At 44.5% G+C, this 19,864-nt stretch overlaps 3 protein-coding genes and 1 long non-coding RNA gene across 14 annotated transcripts; 3 read left to right on the forward strand and 1 right to left on the reverse strand.

Annotated features, from left to right (window-relative positions):
• Positions 1-253: 253 nt before the first annotated feature.
• trim69 (tripartite motif containing 69) lies at positions 254-7,801 on the reverse strand. Of its 2 annotated transcripts, none has more exons than XM_049020489.1 (6): positions 7,046-7,801; positions 6,469-6,564; positions 3,955-4,188; positions 3,147-3,169; positions 2,790-2,905; positions 254-1,525 (listed from the first exon to the last, which is right to left on the reverse strand). In XM_049020489.1, exons 1-6 carry the CDS (start codon positions 7,550-7,552, stop codon positions 981-983), a joined length of 1,521 nt encoding a protein of 506 aa, XP_048876446.1. In that variant the 5' UTR covers positions 7,553-7,801; the 3' UTR covers positions 254-980. The 2 variants fall into 2 exon arrangements, with proteins under 2 accessions (XP_048876446.1, XP_048876445.1); XM_049020488.1 differs by having other exon boundaries at positions 2,790-2,908.
• Positions 5,244-6,325, forward strand: LOC125746478 (uncharacterized). Of its 10 annotated transcripts, none has more exons than XR_007398987.1 (6): positions 5,244-5,341; positions 5,397-5,526; positions 5,582-5,671; positions 5,727-5,946; positions 6,002-6,131; positions 6,187-6,283. It is a non-coding gene; the product is annotated as an uncharacterized LOC125746478 (long non-coding RNA). The 10 variants fall into 10 exon arrangements; XR_007398983.1 differs by having other exon boundaries at positions 5,397-5,451; positions 5,507-5,671; XR_007398986.1 differs by having other exon boundaries at positions 5,397-5,471; positions 5,582-5,946; positions 6,002-6,111; positions 6,222-6,325.
• Positions 7,802-10,691: 2,890 nt separating the features above from the next.
• Positions 10,692-15,398, forward strand: wdr45 (WD repeat domain 45). Its single transcript, XM_049020984.1, has 11 exons — positions 10,692-10,834; positions 11,017-11,150; positions 11,621-11,695; positions 11,996-12,100; positions 12,246-12,351; positions 12,479-12,573; positions 12,682-12,761; positions 13,000-13,208; positions 13,532-13,633; positions 14,312-14,457; positions 15,062-15,398. Exons 2-11 carry the CDS (start codon positions 11,102-11,104, stop codon positions 15,169-15,171), a joined length of 1,077 nt encoding a protein of 358 aa, XP_048876941.1. The 5' UTR covers positions 10,692-10,834; positions 11,017-11,101; the 3' UTR covers positions 15,172-15,398.
• Positions 15,399-15,667: 269 nt separating this feature from the next.
• LOC125746217 (ras-related protein rab7-like) lies at positions 15,668-19,695 on the forward strand. The gene is made up of 6 exons (XM_049019967.1): positions 15,668-15,852; positions 16,308-16,371; positions 16,526-16,652; positions 17,339-17,557; positions 18,352-18,480; positions 18,571-19,695. Exons 2-6 carry the CDS (start codon positions 16,319-16,321, stop codon positions 18,658-18,660), a joined length of 618 nt encoding a protein of 205 aa, XP_048875924.1. The 5' UTR covers positions 15,668-15,852; positions 16,308-16,318; the 3' UTR covers positions 18,661-19,695.
• Positions 19,696-19,864: the final 169 nt, after the last annotated feature.

A 19,864-nucleotide genomic window follows, 5' to 3' on the forward strand; every position in this document is an offset into this window, starting at 1 on the left:
CCACTAAGTTGATTGGTGGCCACTGATGGACAGCAGTCTCAATGCACAGTCCCCAGACTTACAAGAGGACTGGAGGCGAATGCCCTAAGGCACACGAATAGAAGACACATCTGACATAGCGATGACATCGCCGTCATGGTACTAACAAAGCATGCAAACCTTCCTCAAGCCCAAGCTCACCTCATCTGTCGCTGCTGTGTTCAAATCACACCATACTGACGATTGCAAGCACAAAACATCTAATATCAAAGAGTCACTGTATATGGCAAGGTTTTATTATGGAATTACGTAATAAGTATAAGACTTACTGCAGTTATAATGTACAGTTCTATATTTCAATACATTAATAATAATATGTAGTTGTCTTATTTTAAATACTTTAACATTTTAACTGATAGTGATGCTTATGTTTTGCATATAGAGCTTATATTATGTTGTATTTTACATATACTGAATATGGTCAGGGGGCGGCATGGTGGTGCAGTGGTTAGCACTGTTGCCTCACACCTCTGGGACCCGGGTTCGAGTCTCCGCCTGGGTTACATGTGTGTGGAGTTTGCATGTTCTACCCATGTCGTCGTGGGGTTTCCTCCGGGTACTCCGGTTTCCACCCACAGTCCAAAAACTTGCTGAGGCTAATTGGAGATGCTAAATTACCCGTAGGTTTGCATGCTGAGTGAATGGTATGTGAGTGTGCCCTACGATGGGCTGGCCCCCCATCCTGGGTTGTTTCCTGCCTCATGCCCATTGATTCCGGGATAGGCTCCGGACCCCCCGTGACCCAGTAGGGTAAGCAGTTTGGAAAATGGATGAATATGGTCTGCTTTTGCAATTGAGAACATGTTTCAGTTATTTTAGGCATAGCCTGCCCCCCGTAGCTGTTTTCCTGTGAAGGGCTGGGCATGATTATTGAGGTCAGCTGATGTGGAAGTTAGCCAGTCCTGGTCTTGTTTAATGGCGGTGGGGGGGGAGTTCTAAAATCACACCTTAGGAAGGAACACCTTGAGGGGCTCGTTCTCATGAACCTTGTCCAGGAAGCCAAGGTTGAAGTAGGGGAAGAGTGTCTCAGTGAACGTCTCATGGAAGGTATAAAGGTGCGCCATGCTCTCGGCATTGTAGAAGGACACCAGCCCCCGCTTGAAGTCCAAGTACACCCCAATCCGGGACAGCGGCTCCTCCAGGGACAGTACGGTGGGCGGCGAGGTGCCTGCCATGTACTGCACCCCATAGGACAGAGAGATGGTCCAGAAGCCATTAGACGGAAGAGCCTTAATCACCCCCTTCCGGGGCACGGACTCGCGCGCTACCCCCACCGTCCACACGGTGCTGCTGTACACCTCAATCTCCCAGTAGTGCCGGCCGTGGGTGAAGCCCTGGCTTCCCAGCAGGGACAGGGCCGCGTTGAAGCGCTGCGGGTTGTCATGCATGCCGGCGTGGAACGTCTGGTAGCGGACACATGTGAGGGAGGGCGAGAGGCTCAGCCAGGGGTTAGCGGTGCTGGAGTTGAAGGTGATGGCTGCCGGAGCTGCAGGAAGGAATAGTATCATGAGCTGAACCCATTTTTATGTCCAAATAGAACAAATAGCTACAGAACTAAAGCAAGGAGCGTTTTCTTCACAACCCAGAACGAGCAAACTGCTCCACCGAAGCCAAAAGACCTCAGTAAATGATCTAATCCATGTTGACTATTGATTCGTGTAAACATCACTGCAGTATATTGTACCTCACTTGCTGTTTCAGTGCTTGTAGTAAAGATGTAAAGATAACTGCACCACTAGGGGACACGAACTCAAAAACGGATCAAAAGAGACCAAAACATTTACGTTTCCAACATTTCAGACCTGATCAGATGGGAAACCTCAAGCGGCATGTAAGACAGGGCAGAGAAGGGAGCAGCGCCAGTGTTTGAATTGAGGAGTATCTGGGGGGGGGATCCTGGCACCCCCCATAAGAGAGGAAATATGCAGCTGCAGGGCCCCCATTAAATTGATCATCTTACAATATTGAGTGCCCCACCCCCTCGCAATTCAACACCTTTAACCATCGTTAACCTGGACAATTTTTGCCGTCACCCGGGGGTGCCACTAGAGAGCATGTTATATTGGGCCCCAAACCCAGACCAATTATATTCCAAATTATTTCAGGGTCAGAAACCAAAAGGCCTACAACACAAATGGCTGTTGGGTCTTTGGAAGAGATAGTGGGGGTGGGATAAAGCGTCAGAAAGTGGGTGCCTGTGTGGGGGGGGGGGGGTGCAGACAAAAAATAGCAGTCAGCTTCATATTATGAAGTACCTGTGAAGTGAATGAATGGCCGTGATTTAACCTCAAAATGTCCCTCGGCCCCGTAAAATTACAGAGGAGCACGCAGTGACCTCATAGGTGCGGAAGGTCTGAAGTCTTGGATATAAAACTGAGTTTCCTTTACATCACAATCGCCCCTGGTAACCATGCCCTTCCTCTGGAAAGTCCTTTTGAATGCAACATGAAAAGCATTGCATGAAGTCTGAAAAAACGATTTCCTTAATTACATATAAACACAAGGAAGGAAATAATTGTGTTTATCTTCTATTTAAGTCAACAGTATTATCTGTTTCCCAAGCTCCAAATGGCACAGACTCATCATTTGACATTTATATTAAACACATCTTATGTTGTTTATAAATATGTGCTTTGTCTATTTATGACTGGTGAGGCAATCGCAGGACTGAAGTGTACGACTGCAGTGCCCCCTGCTGGCTCTAGTGGTGCTGGAGAAAACGGATAGCAGTGCATGTCACGTGACAGTACCTGGGTACAGGATTCCCTTCAGTGACTTCCAGACGCGGTACTGCAGCGGTCCCGCAAAGCGCCCCTCACACAGATTCGGAGGCGTAAGCGGAGGCCTCTCGAACTTCACAGGTTGCCTACTGAGTGAGTTGTAACATACGTGAGAGCAGTGCGTGAGAGACAAGACATAGAAAGAAACTCGAGGTGGGATTCTCTAAATAGCCCCACTGGTCTGTAGGGAGTGTATTTGTAACTCTGCTTTGATGCATCAAACCTAAAACCCTGCATCAACATGCTTTGAAAGGATGCCCATTCCGCATTGTTTGTAATCTGAAAATAATTCTACCTGGGTCCTGATAAACCCCCACTTTTTCTCACCTTTGTAGAAAGGCCTTGGCATTCTGTTTAGAAACAGGAAAAAAGAAGGGGGGGTTTGTAAGAGCCAGTAGTGGAAGGGGCTGTTTTCCACATTACATCAGCGGCCTGAGCACTTCACATCCTCCCTCTGGGTCAGCTCCAGCTGTATGGAAATCCCCGCTCTGTGTTTTTGCACTCCAGTTGCATCATAGTCTCCATAACGCCGCTCAAACACACCCCAAGAACCCCAAAGCAAACATCTCAATGTGTCATTGCTACGGCAAGAAGACTGATGAGTATAATAAATTTCAGATTTCTGGTGCCGTAAAAATATTCCACTTGTAAAGTGACGTAGAATTGCTGGGAGGCGGTGTTTCACAGTGCACTCACCATTATCACCACTATCCTGAGATGATCTTTTATTTAAACAGTTCAACATGAAGCTTGTGGTCCACATACAGGGTCAGGACATTCTTATGACATCCCTCATAGGGCGTGGGGCGGTTAAGGGCCTTACTCAAGGGCCCACCAGAAATGTGCCTATTCTGCTGAAACTGGAGCTTCACCTAGTGACCTTTTGATTACAGGCCCAGTAGCTGAACCAGCTGAGCCACACAGCACCCCCACTAACTAGTTATCCTATTACCAAGTGTGATGTGAAATTACGTATCACTGCGTATCTGTCAGAGACAAGATGTAAGCCCAAAGGCTATTGGTCAAAAGTATTAACCATCCAGCTGGCCATTGCTTTGTTTTTGAAATACAAAGCCTCACCCTTCCAGCTCAAGGTTTTAGTCTCCCCTTCTTTGGAGATCTGGAAGTCCCTCACCTTGAGCAGCTGGTACGGGTCTCGCTCCTTGAGCCTGTCCTCAATCTCAGCCAGGGTTCTCCGGAGTTGGGAGATCTCCACATTGAGCACAGCGCGGTGCTCATCCAGGCGGATCAGCTCACGCCGCTCCTCCGTCTTCAGCTTCACCTGGAGCATCTTCTCCTCCTGGTAGAGGAACTGGTGTAGGTCGCTGAACTGGGCCTCGATGCGTTGCTTCAGGTCTGCGGTGTGCTCCTGTGTACCCAAGTCAGCCGTGAGCGGGACAAGAGCCAAAGGCATCCAGCGGGGGGTGTCTGTGAGCTCACGAGTGCTAAACCTCTCAATGAGAGTGTCTCAATAAGTTCAGAGGGTTGGATACAGAACATGCGACCACAGATGGAATCTAACTGCTGACCAGATTTGGTCAGAACAAAGAAAACATTTCTTTGCAGAAGTTTCCTGGGAGTTGGAATGACCTTCATTCCAGTTCAAATGTGGTAAGATCACAGATTCGTTAATACGGACGGAATTTCCTCCTCCCCTATATAACACTCCTCAAGTTTTGCTCTTTATATTGACACATTCTTAGGAGTAACACAAGGTCTTGCTACCCTATTTTGATGTCCTTATGTCTATGTAAGTAACATGAGCTCCACGTCTTATCTTGCAGCATTACATATGTATGTTTCAGGTGGTTTCTCGTGTTTGGGTTCTCCAGCAGTCATACCATGACACGGCACCTCCTGGCGACGGTATGACGGCTGCAGCAGAGTTTCTAAAAGGTGCCCCAATTTCTTAGTTGGGTTTTGCACAAAGTGGTTGAAGGAAGGACAGAAGACGCTGAGGCTGAGGTAGAGAAAGAGGAAGTGAGAATGAGGTAGAATTTGCTGTGAAAGGAAGAAGATTTTGGTGAAGAAATCTCATTAAAAAAAAAAGTGACACACCTCTTTTCACACAATTATGGAACAAAACCCTTTTAGAACCTATAAACCATTGGTGGATTAGTGTTTTTGCTAACTTTAAAAAATGTTAGCGAACCAATTAGCATCTACTAAATTTACTGCCGCTAACTGTAATTCAGCTAACATTTTTTCGCAGGTAAAGTGAACAGTGTTTGAGTAGAAAGAGGAAAGAGGAGAGATTAGAGTAGATTAAACAGCATGACTCACAGAAAAAGGCAGGTAGCAAGGCATAGCACAGCATAAATTTAGGTAGACATATAAAACACATTAGATTATAACAGTCAGACAGGTGGAATGATAGAGAGGTAGGTCTCACCTTTAGACTCTTATAGTCAGACTGATGGAAAAATCAAGAGGTAGGTCTCACCTGTACATTCTTATAGTCAGACATATGGAGCGATAGAGAGGTAAGACTTACCTGTACATTCTTAAAGTCAGACAGACAGGTGGAGCAACAGGGTGGTAGGTCTCACTTGTATATTCTTATAGTCAGACAGACAGGTGGAGCAACAGAGTGGTAGGTCTCACTTGTATATTCTTATAGTCAGACAGACAGGTGGAGCAACAGAGTGGTAGGTCTCACTTGTATATTCTTATAGTAAGACAGACAGGTGGAGCAACAGAGTGGTAGGTCTCACTTGTATATTCTTATAGTCAGACAGACAGGGGGAGCAACAGAGTGGTAGGTCTCACTTGTACATTCTTATAGTCAGACAGACAGGTGGAGCAACAGAGTGGTAGGTCTCACTTGTACATTCTTATAGTCAGACAGACAGGTAGAGCAACAGAGTGGTAGGTCTCACTTGTATATTCTTATAATCAGACAGACAGGTGGAGCAACAGAGTGGTAGGTCTCACTTGTATATTCTTATAGTCAGACAGACAAGGGGAGCAACAGAGTGGTAGGTCTCACTTGTATATTCTTATAGTCAGACAGACAGGTGGAGCAACAGAGTGGTAGGTCTCACTTGTATATTCTTATAGTCAGACAGACAGGGGGAGCAACAGAGTGGTAGGTCTCACTTGTATATTCTTATAGTCAGACAGACAGGTGGAGCAACAGAGTGGTAGGTCTCACTTGTACATTCTTAAAGTCAGACAGACAGGTGGAGCAACAGAGTGGTAGGTCTCACTTGTATATTCTTATAGTCAGACAGACAGGTGGAGCAACAGAGTGGTAGGTCTCACTTGTATATTCTTATAGTCAGACAGACAGGTGGAGCAACAGAGTGGTAGGTCTCACTTGTATATTCTTATAGTCAGACAGACAGTTGGAGCAACAGAGTGGTAGGTCTCACTTGTATATTCTTATAGTCAGGCAGACAGGTGGAGCAACAGAGTGGTAGGTCTCACTTGTATATTCTTATAGTAAGACAGACAGGTGGAACAATAGATAAGTAGGTCGCACCTGTACATTCTTATAATCAAACAGACCGGTGAGGCAATAGAGCAGTAGGTCTTACCTGTAGATTCTTATAGTCAGACAGATAGTTGAAGCAACAGAGAGGTAGGTCTCACTTGTATATTCTTATAGTCAGGCAGACAAGTGGAACAATACAGAGACAGGTCTCACCTTTAGCTTCTTCACCTCCTCCTCAATCTCCCTCTCACATTCCAAGGCAGTGCTCAACTCGGTACGCAGGGCGGAGATGGAGTTGCTCAGAGTAGTCTGGACAATAGAAGCCAACGCCACTATCATGACCAGGCGAGTAACTCACACAGGGAGATAATCCTGTTAGCCTGGGGTGAACGTATGTGCAGAAATTAGCTCAGCAACTCAGACTGTCTGGTCTCATAAAATATCCCCCAGGAAGTTTTCTGCCAACTGAAATATATGTTGTGGAACAGAATCCGAAGCGGGTTGGCTGTGTTTCAGCCATTCGTATAATAAACCACAGCAAAGCAGGTTAATATCCCAGCACATGAAAACAATGGTGAAGCAAAATAAGGATGTAAGCTTCCTGTCTAAACTACTGGAAACAAGTTTAATTGTTTATACTTCTTCCTCTGTCAACATCAAATTCAAAAACAGTTTAATTTAGCATCATAACAGGTAACATAACAATAAGTAAAGCTTTTAGCATGCAGATGATGAGTAAGACGTCAACTCTTTCGCACACATGTGCTCCTCAACCACCCAGCCACCTCACCTTGCATCTCTGCTGTGCTTCCTGGATGCAGACCAGTGTATGGCTCTTATGTTCCTGGGAGACACCGCATACTAGGCACACCAGCTCCTGGTCATCTTCGCAGAAGAGCTTGAGGTCTTCCTGGTGCCGGGCGCACTGCGGCATAGCTTCTGCAGCCGCCCGTCCCACACCAAGACTCTCCCCCTCTTCCAGACCCTGGCAGTAGCTCTCCACGATGCTGGCCACAATACGGTTGGGCCGGCAGCTCTGGCTGGGAAAGACCTCCCGGCACTGAGGACAGGAGGCCACGGTGACCCCGCACTGGTTGGAGTTAGGATTCTGGCCCTGGTCCTGAGCCTGGTCCTGGCCCAGACGTGGAGGTCTGGACCAAAAGCCAGCTATGCACGCTTTGCAGAAGGTGTGGTCACAGGGAAGGGACACCGGCTTCTTGAAAAGGTCCAGGCAGATGGAGCAGGTCAGATCCTTGCTCAGCCGCTGCGCACGGCCCTTCGCAGCTCGGGCAGCCATGGTTGTCGGTCCTCCGGGCAGAAAATTCCGCACAACGTTTGGTGCTCTTGCTCGAATTTCACTCTCCTCTCCCCTGCCTCTCTCTCTCTCTCTCTCACCGTGCACGCCTGTGTTTTCTTTAATGCCTGTCCCTCTCTTTGCTCTGCTGTCAGTATTTTCTGATCCTCCTGCCTTCTCTTCTGTTCTTCTCTCCCCTCTTTATCCCCCCTGGCTGCCGTGAGCCGATCCAGACTTGGCCTTCCTGCTGAGTCTGAGGAAGGAAAGGGGCGGGACCATAAGATAAAGTTACCCCCCCCCCTTTCCCAGCCTTCCTGACATGAGGTTCTAGTCAGGAAATTAAGACTGGGCCTGAGCCAGTCTCTCCTTGGAGTATTTGTTTACAAAGGGTGTGTGGTTTGTACAGTTCAGCTATATATGTATCTTATAGCATTTAAATGCCGTAAAAGGGTTACTGCATGTGCTTGTGTGTGTGTGCAAGAACTAACTCAGATCATTCCTCTTTTCTTCTTTTATCTAATCGCACCCTTAATGCGGTTGTTTCACAGCACAAAGCGATAAGAGTCTTCAGCTCCCCAGACAGCCGTTTGATCCGCCATTTTGTTAGCGATAGAGACCACTCCAAAGACCCTTTGGCTTATTAACTGCATGTATGTCAAAGGCATCGGCCGTAGGAGTGAAAGACAGAAAGGGATGGCTAGGGATGCCAAACAGATTTGAGTATTCCAAAGGTTTATTGTCACAAGTACTGGGTACAATGGGATGCTTATTTGCATGTTTGCTGCAGATTAGACAACAAGACATATGATACAAAAAGCCATAGAGATCTAGGTTACATGGCCATTGGACAAAAGATTTTGGTTTGAAAAGCTGGACGGAGGAGGTGAACAGTCAAACGCTAAATGATGAGACTGCTTGAGTTGTTCAGCAGTGATTGACGATGCTAGCTGCTCGGCTGGATGAATCACTCACAAATTATTCAAATGATTTCTGGCAACACACATACAGACAGACCAGATACACGCACACATACCATGAGCAGACAGACACTGGCACCCACATGCTCACACATACCAAAGCATGAGCAGACAAACAGCTACCCACGCTCACAGACAAACGAACATATGTTTGTGTTTCTGTCTTCATGGGGACTTCCCACTAATTTCAATGTGATCAATGATTCCTGACCCCATTCCAGCAAAATTCAAAACAGATGAGAAATACATAAAAACAAAAAAGAAATTATACATCTTTTTGGCAGTTACTCTGTTCCTAGAGACACATTTTCCCCAAAATATGCCAACATACATACACTCATAGATACATACACTCATAGATACATACACTAATACAGATATATATACAGATTTTTCCAACACATTCATATGCATCCAAACAAACCTTCTCCTCAGCTTTCTTAGACTATGCAAACAGGGTTGGATCATCTCCAACACTTTCAACAGGAAGCTCCACCCATGGGAAAATGAAGGGTTTAAAATAAACTATATCACGCTGGAGCAGAATTTCATTCCTTACTGAACTGAGGCTGATCGGAGATAAAAAAACAGCTCGTTTTCCATTTCTTGATTGTTAGAGATTCATTGTTGTTTTATACACTGCCATATTTTTGTGATTATGTCACAGAGCCACTACATGATGTACCTGTGACCCAGTATTGGATGAGTGATTGGAAGACGGATGGTTGGACTAAATGATCATTGTGTGGTTGTGCTGTGGCTGAACATAGAAATCGGAATCAGATTCAGAATCATAATCCTTTAAACTGCCATCGACAAAAGTACAACGAATTTGTTTTGCCGTTGCCCGAGTATACGATTTAAACACTGTTGAGACAAAATAAGCATAAATACTGCTAGTAATAATGTACATTGTTTAGTAAACACATTTGAATAGATGATTGTATTCACATTCTTAATAATGTAACCAAGAACATTACTAAAGAATAATAAAGTGTTAAAAAGAGAGACTGATCTCTAAAGTGCCACATAATCTTAATGTGACAAGAGCCCAGAAAAACCGGATAGCTTCAGTGAAGTGAGATTACTGTGTCTCTGACAATCAATACCAATATTAACCGAATATGAAGAGATTAAGTAACCATTGGCAGATGGGGGGGGGGGGGAAGAGAGGATGATCCCAAGGGCCCTGGGTGACAGGGGCCCTAAAAATCTGGAATAAGATTGGACTGGTCTGGGTTGGGAGCCCGATATAATAAGCTCTCATTAAGTCTAAAATGTTTGCGGCACCTTGATACCCCTCCCCAGTCTGGAACAGCTAAGTCCTCAATCATTAGGGATAAGGCCCAGTTGTGGTACTACAGAAGGAGAGATCATGTGATGTGACTGAGGCTATAATGATTGGCCATTGGTGTTTTTTTGTTCAAAATGATTTAGGAATGTCCTGAGATCACCCACGCTTCCCTGGACGTCAGCCTATTTGCAGTGGTTTCGGAGGACCACTCTCCACTGCTGTGGCTTTGGGCAGAGGGAGATTTCCAGATCAAAAGATATTTTTCCCACATGCACTTTCCTGGAAGCCAAAGAAGACGCATATCCAGGACTTTTTTTATACTACAGGATGTTTACGGGCCACCCTGACTAGACAAGTTATAGAAAAAGTTTCATCTAGTGCTAGTATGTTTTGTTTATAATGTCTCACATACATTTTATTTCTTGCATTTGACTTGCTTGAATGTATTCTCTCACAGTAACTACCTTAGAACACCTGCAATGTCAAACACTAGAAATATGGATATTTGACATATTTTAACTAAAACATTTCAAAAAGCGGATCCACAAGACAATTAAGGCTCACCAATCGCATAATATTAATTTTCATAGTATCGGATAAACCAATATTGGCGATGTAGCCGGAAGGTAAAAAAAAAAATAATATATATATTTTTTTTTACTTCAAAGAAAAAGATGTTAGTCACCAAAAGTGCAGTCAAACTGTATTTCAGTGCATTCTCATAATCACATTTAAAAAGCGCTTTATAACCAGCAGCATCATTCAACAAATACCCCTAAAAAAACCGTATAATCCCCTTATACTGCTTCGCGACAGTGCGACACGACAGTGACGCACCCTTTTTGGCAGTTACTGGCCGTAAACTAGTAGGCTTACATTACGTCATTCGCAACGACGACAACAATAACAACGCTATCCTTGTCATGTTCCTTGAGTGCACCCACTGTGCAAATATTAATAATTATATGTAAACCATACATAATATTGTATGATATTTTTTTTAAATGTTCAATGGTAAGCAGTGTTAGTATCGGCAGCTGCTGTCGCAGTTAGCCCTCAAACGATTGCTCACACGCTATTTGTTTAGTAAATGTTTTGTGTTGAAGTCGACGACAGTTCTTGTAACAATGCCGTGATCGTCGACGATTAATTTAATGTTATTTTTTACTTGTATTCGCTGTTTTCTTTCTTTGCAGGGTGTAGCAATGCAGTAAGGAGTGTTGTGGCTAATTTCGTGAGATAATTAAGAGCCGCCAACACAGCAGGACACACGTACCAGCCATGGCTCAGCAAAGAGGAGTCAACAGTCTGCAGTTTAACCAAGATCAGAGTAAGTCAAGGATAATTTCTCTAGGTCCTGTATTAATTGATCGACTCGTGTCAATCCGATGCCCCGATAGATTTTTTTTGTATTTTATGTGGAATCTGCACTGATTTTACGACTGTCTGCATTGGGCTATGTTTGCCTTTAAAGACATACCGTTCTGAATATTTATGTAACTACCCAGTCAGACGCAGCTCAATCACAATCATAAGTCAATGGCTAATGCCATTTTGGTGTGTATCTCACCAGGTTAGGGATCAGTGTTTGTATCCAGAAGGTTGTGGGTTCAGATCCCAGGCTGGCACTGGAAACAGATCACCATTGGGCCTTTAACTCATACCATTAACTATAATTGCTCCATGGATCCTGGCTAACTCCCCTCTCTGATGCTCTGGACAAAATCATCTGCTAATCAGATCAACATATATGTAAAATCTGCTGTTTGCTGTAACCTTAAAATGCTGCCCCTGTGACAGGTTGCTTCTGCTGTGCCATGGAAACTGGAGTCAGGATTTACAATGTGGAACCCCTAATGGAGAAGGGTCACCTAGGTAATATGCCAGTTGCCAGTTTTACAAAGTGCCTGTTTAAAACACCTCTAGCACCTTGAACCATGGAGTAGGTACTGAAACAATTTATGAAAAGTATATTGTGCGGATATATTATACTTGTTCCCCTTCTGGTCCTTAATTAGTACATACATATCGGCTGTTCTTCAGTCTGAGATGTGTCTGTTGTTCATGTGCTTCGTCTGGGTTTGCAGCTGCTGCTGTCAGAATATTAGATTCAGGGTCAGTATTATTGTCTCGGGTGCGTGTGCTTTCTGAATGCCGGCACGTTTTACATCGCAGATCATGAGCAGGTAGGGAGCGTGGCGCTCTGCTCCATGCTGCATCGCTCCAACCTGCTTGCCATCGTGGGAGGAGGCGTCAACCCGAAATTCTCTGAGATCTCAGGTAGGTGCAAGTCGTGACAATGTCTGCTCCGTGAAAAGACTTTGTGTAAATTCTTTCAAAACATACGCATTCTGCATCCGTATGCTTGGAAGATGTTGCTAATCATGGTCTGCCCCCCCCCTCCCCGCCACCTTTTTGCGCACAGTGCTTATCTGGGATGATGCTCGGGAGTGCCGAGACTCCAAGGACAAGCTGGTATTGGAGTTCACCTTCACTAAGCCAGTGCTGTCTGTCTTAATGAGGCATGACAAGTGAGTTACGTTTGTCACTTTAATTACCCCTGACTCCTTCTAAATGGCACTTGATTGTGAAGATTTCCTGCTCTATGTTGCATCAATATGCTCACGTTATCACTGTCTTTCACTCATGAATTTGAAGGATTATTATCGTCCTGAAGAACAGGATCTATGTGTACAGTTTCCCTGACGACCCTGTCAAGCTGTTTGAGTTTGACACGCGGGACAATCCCAAAGGTGTGTCACTTGCAGCGAGATTATCACAACGATGCGGACCTGAGGTAGTGAGCCTGTCCTTGGGGAAGGCTGGCCTGATGGGGCTCACTCTTCCTCTTTGCTTGGCAGGCCTGTGTGATCTGTGCCCCAGCATGGAGAAGCAGCTGCTGGTCTTCCCTGGACACAAGTGTGGCAGCCTTCAGCTAGTGGTGAGGGAGTCGGAGATCAGGAGCTGAGTGGGGGGGGGGGGCTATAAAGCATTCACTGGGTTTGCATACTGAATGGGTGGTTATACAGAATTCAGATATTTTATTTGCAATTGGTACAAGGCACAAAAAATTGGGGCAAAGCTTAGGGTTGTGCAGTTACAGTTTGGCCCAGCTGCGCACAAATCTTTGGCTGTACAAGGCTAAGAGGATCATGCCACTTCTCCCCTTCATCACCCAGGACCTCTCCAATACTAAGCCAGGCACGTCCTCAGCCCCCTTTACCATCAACGCCCACCAGAGCGAGATCGCCTGCCTGGCACTGAACCAGCCAGGAAGCGTGGCCGCCTCGGCCTCCCGGAAGGGCACCCTCATCCGACTGTTCGACACCACCACTCGGGACAAGCTGGTGGAACTGCGGCGGGGCACTGACCCAGCCACTCTGTACTGGTGAGGAGGCCAGAGGGATTCTCTGATGTGCTGCAAATGCCATAGCAAGGCTATATTGGTTGAGGTGTAACTTTTAAGTGCAGAATAAATTGAGATAGTCATGTGACCGTGTTTGTTTTCATACTTATTAATGAGTAAAAACTTTCTGTTTTGTACTTTGTTCTCCTTCTTGAGTACCTTGGCATTTTCCTAGCTGGTTAACTGGTTTGTGGATTCACAATTGCCATTCGTGTTTTCTGCTATTAAACACAGGATATATATAGAAGAGTATAAGGATTCGTGTGCATGTTGTGTTAATCTGGCCTGTTCCATCTGTTTTGCAGCATCAATTTCAGCCATGATTCGTCTTTCCTCTGTGCTTCCAGCGATAAAGGAACCGTCCACATATTCGCTCTGAAAGACACCAAACTCAACCGCCGCTCTGCGTAAGACGCCTATGTCACGTTATGTAATACTGCTGTATTATGTAATAACTTGACAAAATGTTACAAACTTCAATCACATATTTTGACATTATTATACAATGTGTTCTCACATACTGTGTAACAATGCATAATGTAATAACATTGTGTCATGTAACAGTTCAACAAAATGTTACAAATTTTCATTAGAAAAATTTAGGTAAATTTTCAAGGATGCGTTTCCCTAAAGTTACATGATGCTAAGTCGTTCGTTATCTCGTACTTAAGATAATCTGTCGATTAATGAGTGTTTCTCAAAACCCTTAGTAACTAAAATAGTTTGCAGTGTGATTCATAAATTAACGAGTGATCAAAGCAGATCTTTATTTTCTATGACATTTTTTATTTGAACTTTTGCCTGCTGTTCTATCACTGAGAAACAAAAGTCACCCAAAATGGATCACAAAAGCACACTGATGCCCTTTTTTGGACAATGTAATAATAATAGGGTAATGTTGCAATAAAAAAATATGTAGGCTATAAACTTGTAACATTTTGTTGAGTTTTTACATAATGTGGTTTTATTACATGATGTCTTGTTGCACACCCTACGCTCATTTGCTCGTGGAGATTTGTTCCATAAGGTGTGATTTCCTTTGGCTGTTTGAAATTTTATAGGTGTAATTTTATCATATCTGACAGGCTGGCTCGTGTGGGAAAGGTGGGCCCTGTGATCAGCCAGTATGTGGACAGTCAGTGGTCCCTTGCGAGTTTCACCGTGCCAGCCGAATGTGCCTGCATCTGCGCTTTTGGGAAGAACACCTCCAAGAATGTCAACTCTGTTATAGGTATGCAGCTTGGGATGGTGTACTTACAGCACACTCACTGTGGTACATAGGGGTAGTGTACTCACTGCAGTGTCACTGCACAACATGCTGGTAGCCCTGTCACTTTACTTAAGGGCAGTGTACTTACTGCAGTGTCACTACACAGCATGCTGGTAGCCCTGTCACAGTACTTAAGGGCAGTGTTCTTACTGCAGTGTCACTGCACAGCATGCTGGTAGCCCTGTCACTTTACTTAAGGGTAGTGTTCTTACTGCAGTGTCACTACACAGCATGCTGGTAGCCCTGGGTGAGTCTGAATATGCATTCTTGACCGTACTTGTGTTGTAATGTACCCGTTTTACGTTATATTCTATTACGGAATACCAGTCCCAAAAATAAGAGCACAAGTACAGAGGACAGTAAAAATTCCCAGATACTGTTCTTGCTTCTCCCCAAATATCAAGGAGACATTGGTTGCATCCTCGCCGAAAGGGACCAATCTGATGATTCACTGCATCCCGAGTTTGTTCTTGGAAGACATTAACTTTAAGGTTTCCAGGCATGCGGAGGTTACTGGGAATTAATTTTTTTTTCCTTCCTTCCTTCCTTCCCAAACATGACGTAGCCATTTGTGTGGATGGGACATTCCATAAGTACGTCTTCACCCCAGACGGAAACTGTAACCGCGAGGCTTTCGACGTCTATCTGGATATTTGTGACGACGACGATTTCTGAGTGTGGAGATGGAGAATCATGTGAAGGAACCTGTTGATTAGGGCTGCGGATGGAAATGTGAAGCAGCAGCTTTTTAAAAAAATTAATAAAAATGTACGACTATGAAGGGAAGATGTGCGATTATATATGAGAATATGGGTGAATGAGGCTGCTTTTAAGTCATGGTTTGTATGTAATCATATTTAAACAAGTGTCCTCTGTAAAGAATAAAGAATGTTTTATAATTATCAGCTGACTCCTTGTCATACTTTGAAATTCTATGTGTTGTACATGAACATGTGTGCATAGTAAGCATCATTTGTTATTAAAGTGAAAATGAAACTTCAGTAATTCAGTTTTTGTGGTACAGGAGAAATGGATCAGTAGTTAAAAATTTAAGTGACAACTGGCCATGGTATTGCTTTTCCAGAATCATCAAGTCGGTGAAATGCGTTTTACTGCTGGATGGATGTTTTGGGAGAGGGTGGGCAGGGCATATCGATGGTGACGTCAACACCGCGTGACCGAGCGGCCATGTTGGAACCGAAAGCACAACCGCCGCGGCGCTTTCTCTTGCTCGTACGTCTCCCATTTATGATATTGATCGTTCCCCTAATATCTAATCCGAGGGACATTGCCTTCTTTTGTTTCAGCAACGGGCCGAGGTGCGGGTAGTGGAAGCGGTTTGCTGAGATAGTGTCGGTAAGTTTTGCTTTTGCTGTTTATTTACTGCTTGTGATGGCAAGCTACCAGCCAAACTGTCACCAGTACATTTACCTTGGTATAGCTAACTCTGGCAGTCGAGCAGCCCAATTTATTTAGAATAATCAGCAATAATTAAACTATCTCATTTCGATTTAAATAGTCCGTGTGCGTGATTTGCTCCATCCCAAGACCGAAAGAGGCAGATTTTGGCGATTTGCTGATGCAGAAGCTTCACATTCGGCTATCGGCCTGATTTATGTAACTTTACGGATGTGTTGGCTTGTGTATGTCTATAGAGAGCGACGCCTTTTTCTTTTATTTTCGGTTTGAGTCAGTTTCGCCGAGCAGGTGTGGTCTTTTATGATATCATGTTATTCTCTAACTGCCATCGTTCTAAAGGAAACGAAACGCTCAGGTGCGTAAATATATAACCAGTGTTTCTGCTCCTTCAGCCTAATTTGCCATGGCTTCGAGGAAGAAGGTGCTTCTTAAGGTGATCATCCTAGGCGACTCCGGGTGAGCGCGAGACGACCCGACGCGTGACTCCGTGTCACGTGACGAACCCACGCCTTACGTTTAACGTGTTGCATGTGTTCAGTTAGGGCTGCTTTCACACAGTCATGGGATGGTACGGTGTTACCACTGAGAGACTCTGTGTGTGTCTGTCTAGGGTGGGGAAGACGTCACTGATGAACCAGTATGTCAATAAGAAGTTCAGCAACCAGTACAAAGCAACGATTGGAGCCGATTTCCTTACCAAGGAGGTCATGGTAGATGACAGGCTGGTTACCATGCAGGTCTGTCTATCCAGATCTTTCTCCTCTACATCTTCTGGTTCATCTGCTTACATATATATTCATTGTGGCCATGGTTTACGGAATGAATTTATTGTTCTTAGTCTGACATGCAAACATGATACATGGCATCCGGCAGTTTCTCAGAGCCAAATTTGGCTTTGAGCATGGCAGCAGTATAGCAATGTGGTTAAAAATGTGGTCTTACCTGAAGGTTTATCGTTCGGATCCCTTGCTTTGCTTTTCCTGAGTTAGACGAGTTTGGATAAGAATGCATCTGTCATCTTATACACCAGTATCACAGAGACACTCAAGTCAATTAATAATCATGCTTAGACTATAAAGAGAAAAAGTCAACTCTTAACAAAAGATTATTTGCATTAAAAAATACTAATATGATGAGCTGCCATCCCATCCATGGTGTCTCTTGTCTATCGCTCCTATGTCTGGTGTTCAGGTTGTCTAGTGTTCAGTTTTGAGAGACAAATTGATGAATGAAATGTATAATTTTATTGTTTCCTTGTTTTTTGTGTTTCGAAATACGTTGTATAGAGTGACCTTTATCAAGCCATTAGTGTTTTGTAGCTCAGGATTTAACATGATTAGTATTGCTTGTGATTTGTATGCATGTAGATTCTGTCTGTGTGAAGTGACACTTGCGGCTGCCGTTTCCCGCGCTTGTCACACAGATCTGGGACACGGCCGGGCAGGAACGTTTCCAGTCTCTGGGCGTGGCTTTCTACCGTGGTGCCGACTGCTGCGTGCTGGTGTATGATGTCACGGCCCCGAGCACCTTCAAGACCCTGGATAGCTGGAGAGACGAGTTTCTGATCCAGGCCAGCCCCCGCGACCCGGAGAACTTCCCATTCGTGGTGCTGGGTAACAAAATTGACCTGGAAAATAGACAGGTGCGTGTAAGCATTTCCACAATGCCACCTTCCATCTAGACGTGTCTGATGTCACATCTTTCGCTTGTGAGCTAATAGCGTCGTTTGTTCCGTCCCACCCATGCACCTGCCCTGTTCCTGGCAACTGTGGCATAGGAATTTCTCTGTGTTATTCCCAACGCTGGCAAAGAGACATGAGACTTGAAACTTGACAGCATTAGAAAACATTTTATGGCATAAAAATTCTGAAGAATAAGTCTGAGTTGAGGATTTCCTGCTAGTTGTCATTAAGTCGACATTGCTAAAATTCATTAGAATCCATCATCAATTCCTTTGCAAAACTGTTAACAGCTGGTGTTTTTCTTGCCCTGATTTTTTGTAGTGTTTGGTTTTAGTAGCATTACTAAAACAAGAAACACTAAAATCCATTACACAATTAACCTGTGAAATGGTTAGCTCACTAGGCATTGCTTGGGTGTAATTCACCTTAGATTAAAAATGAGAAAATACGACATAGATGTGTAGAATATCAACTTAAAATATGTGTAGGAGATGGATAAACTTCCCGAACTTGATTATACACTTTTCACTTACTGGAACAGACTTCCTTTCACACAGTTTATTAAAAGTATTTGTCAGAAGAAATGAATGTGGTTCAGGATGTAAGTGAAAGAAAATAAGGACGGTGAGCTATTTTTAGAAATGAGGATGTACATCGCAGTGAAGAGTTATGATATTTTTGCTGTGCTGTCGAATTTATGTGTTGCGTTGCTATTAAAGTGTGCGTGACAGCAGAGTATCCTACTGGCCCTCAGGTGACGATAAAACGGGCCCAGGCCTGGTGTCAGAGTAAAAGCAACATCCCATACTTTGAAACGAGCGCCAAAGAGGCCATCAATGTGGACCAGGCGTTCCAGACCATCGCTCGCAATGCGCTGAAGCAGGTAAAGACTCACGCAGACGGCGGCAGTGTGCAGATGCAGCTTCTGCAGTCCACTGACCCTCGTACGTTCTTCCGTTCACGTCTTGTTCAGGAGACCGAGGTGGAGACGTATGACTTCCCCGACCAGATCAAGCTGAGGGACGACAGGCTGGCCGGCTCTGACGACAGCTGCAGCTGCTGAAGGGGGGGGGGTGGGGGCTATAGAGATGAGGGGTGCTGAACATCCCACCCCCTCACACTGACTATTTCCCTCACCAGCGCAGTCGGCCTTGGAATAAGACGACCTTTCCCTCTGGTTCTTAGACTTAATCTATACCTTCTTGTCCAAAACTCGGTGCAGAAGTCGTCGGACCAAATCCCACAAGCTGTGTTTTTTTATTTACAGTTACAGTGATGGCCTTGATATTATTGCAGTGCCACTGTTAATGTTTTTAGGAGTTTTTCCCGCGGTGCCCGTTTTGTGCGCTTGAGGGCTTTGCTAATCCTACTACGCGGTATAACAGGCAGCAGCGGTATCTTCTGCCGGGTCTCGCCATCTCGGTCTTGCCCACATTCACTTGTTTTTTTCTTCTTTTTTTGTTCCGATGATTTTGGGGTTCTGGGCCTATTTTCCGGTAACCGCGGTGCACTTAGACACTGAATGCCATGCAGAATTACAGCACCGGATGTAGGATGAAGTCCTGGTCATTTCTGAACCAGGATGTAAACAAGGGGTGATGGAATGTGGGGGTGGTTATTCTGTTTTGTTGTACATGGACTGATTGACATGCCTTTTTCATTTTCCATAATATTGAATTTTATACAGTACTCTGTTAGGCACTAAAACATATAGAAACGATACGTACCCTTTGTCTGCTGGGATGATTATGATTTGATGGAGGGGCAGATAATGACAATGAAGGCCCTGTGCTTTAAGGCATCTGCCGAATCCCGGTGCTGCTGGTTAAAGAGGACTAGGAACCCAACACGGGTCAAACTGAGGAGGGACAATCTGCTTTAAGCTGCAGCGGGGAGAATCACGCAATTGCGCGTGCAAAATCAGTTCCTTGTATATTAACAGAATTTAAGACGTGTAACATATGTATATGAAAATGTATATCAAATCCTTATTGATTTTATATATCCCTAATATAAACAAGTAGTTATATGTAACCTAGCTCTCCTGTCATATTAATTGATACGAATTAATAATAATAAAATGTTAATTGATGACGCACATACTTGCTTTTTTAAACCCTCACTCCTGGGCGTTTACATATGTTGTTTCATTGGAGGTTTTGATGACTGTTTGGCCTGTTTGCTTGCAGAATCTTTATCTTTAGTTAGAAAACTGCAGTAGCTTGCATGAGCTTCAAAGTTATGTTTGTACCATTCGAACGTTTTAG

The sequence above is a fragment of the Brienomyrus brachyistius genome, chromosome 7 (assembly GCF_023856365.1).
Source record: "Brienomyrus brachyistius isolate T26 chromosome 7, BBRACH_0.4, whole genome shotgun sequence".
Classification (NCBI taxonomy): Eukaryota; Metazoa; Chordata; class Actinopteri; order Osteoglossiformes; family Mormyridae; genus Brienomyrus; species Brienomyrus brachyistius.

What these genes read in the sequence shown, in the direction of transcription:
- wdr45 (XM_049020984.1), top strand. Translation starts at nt 11,102, where the DNA reads ATGGCTCAGCAAAGAGGAGTCAACAGTCTGCAGTTTAACCAAGATCAG. An exon ending in CACGCGGGACAATCCCAAAG is followed by an intron (nt 12,574 to 12,681) that starts GTGTGTCACTTG and finishes TTTGCTTGGCAG; the next exon opens with GCCTGTGTGATCTGTGCCCC. An exon ending in GACCCAGCCACTCTGTACTG is followed by an intron (nt 13,209 to 13,531) that starts GTGAGGAGGCCA and finishes TCTGTTTTGCAG; the next exon opens with CATCAATTTCAGCCATGATT.
- trim69 (XM_049020488.1), bottom strand. Translation starts at nt 7,552, where the DNA reads ATGGCTGCCCGAGCTGCGAAGGGCCGTGCGCAGCGGCTGAGCAAGGAT. An exon ending in AAGCACAGCAGAGATGCAAG is followed by an intron (nt 6,565 to 7,045) that starts GTGAGGTGGCTG and finishes TCTATTGTCCAG; the next exon opens with ACTACTCTGAGCAACTCCAT. An exon ending in AGGAGGTGAAGAAGCTAAAG is followed by an intron (nt 4,189 to 6,468) that starts GTGAGACCTGTC and finishes TTGGGTACACAG; the next exon opens with GAGCACACCGCAGACCTGAA.
- LOC125746217 (XM_049019967.1), top strand. Translation starts at nt 16,319, where the DNA reads ATGGCTTCGAGGAAGAAGGTGCTTCTTAAGGTGATCATCCTAGGCGAC. An exon ending in ACAGGCTGGTTACCATGCAG is followed by an intron (nt 16,653 to 17,338) that starts GTCTGTCTATCC and finishes CTTGTCACACAG; the next exon opens with ATCTGGGACACGGCCGGGCA. An exon ending in CTCGCAATGCGCTGAAGCAG is followed by an intron (nt 18,481 to 18,570) that starts GTAAAGACTCAC and finishes CGTCTTGTTCAG; the next exon opens with GAGACCGAGGTGGAGACGTA.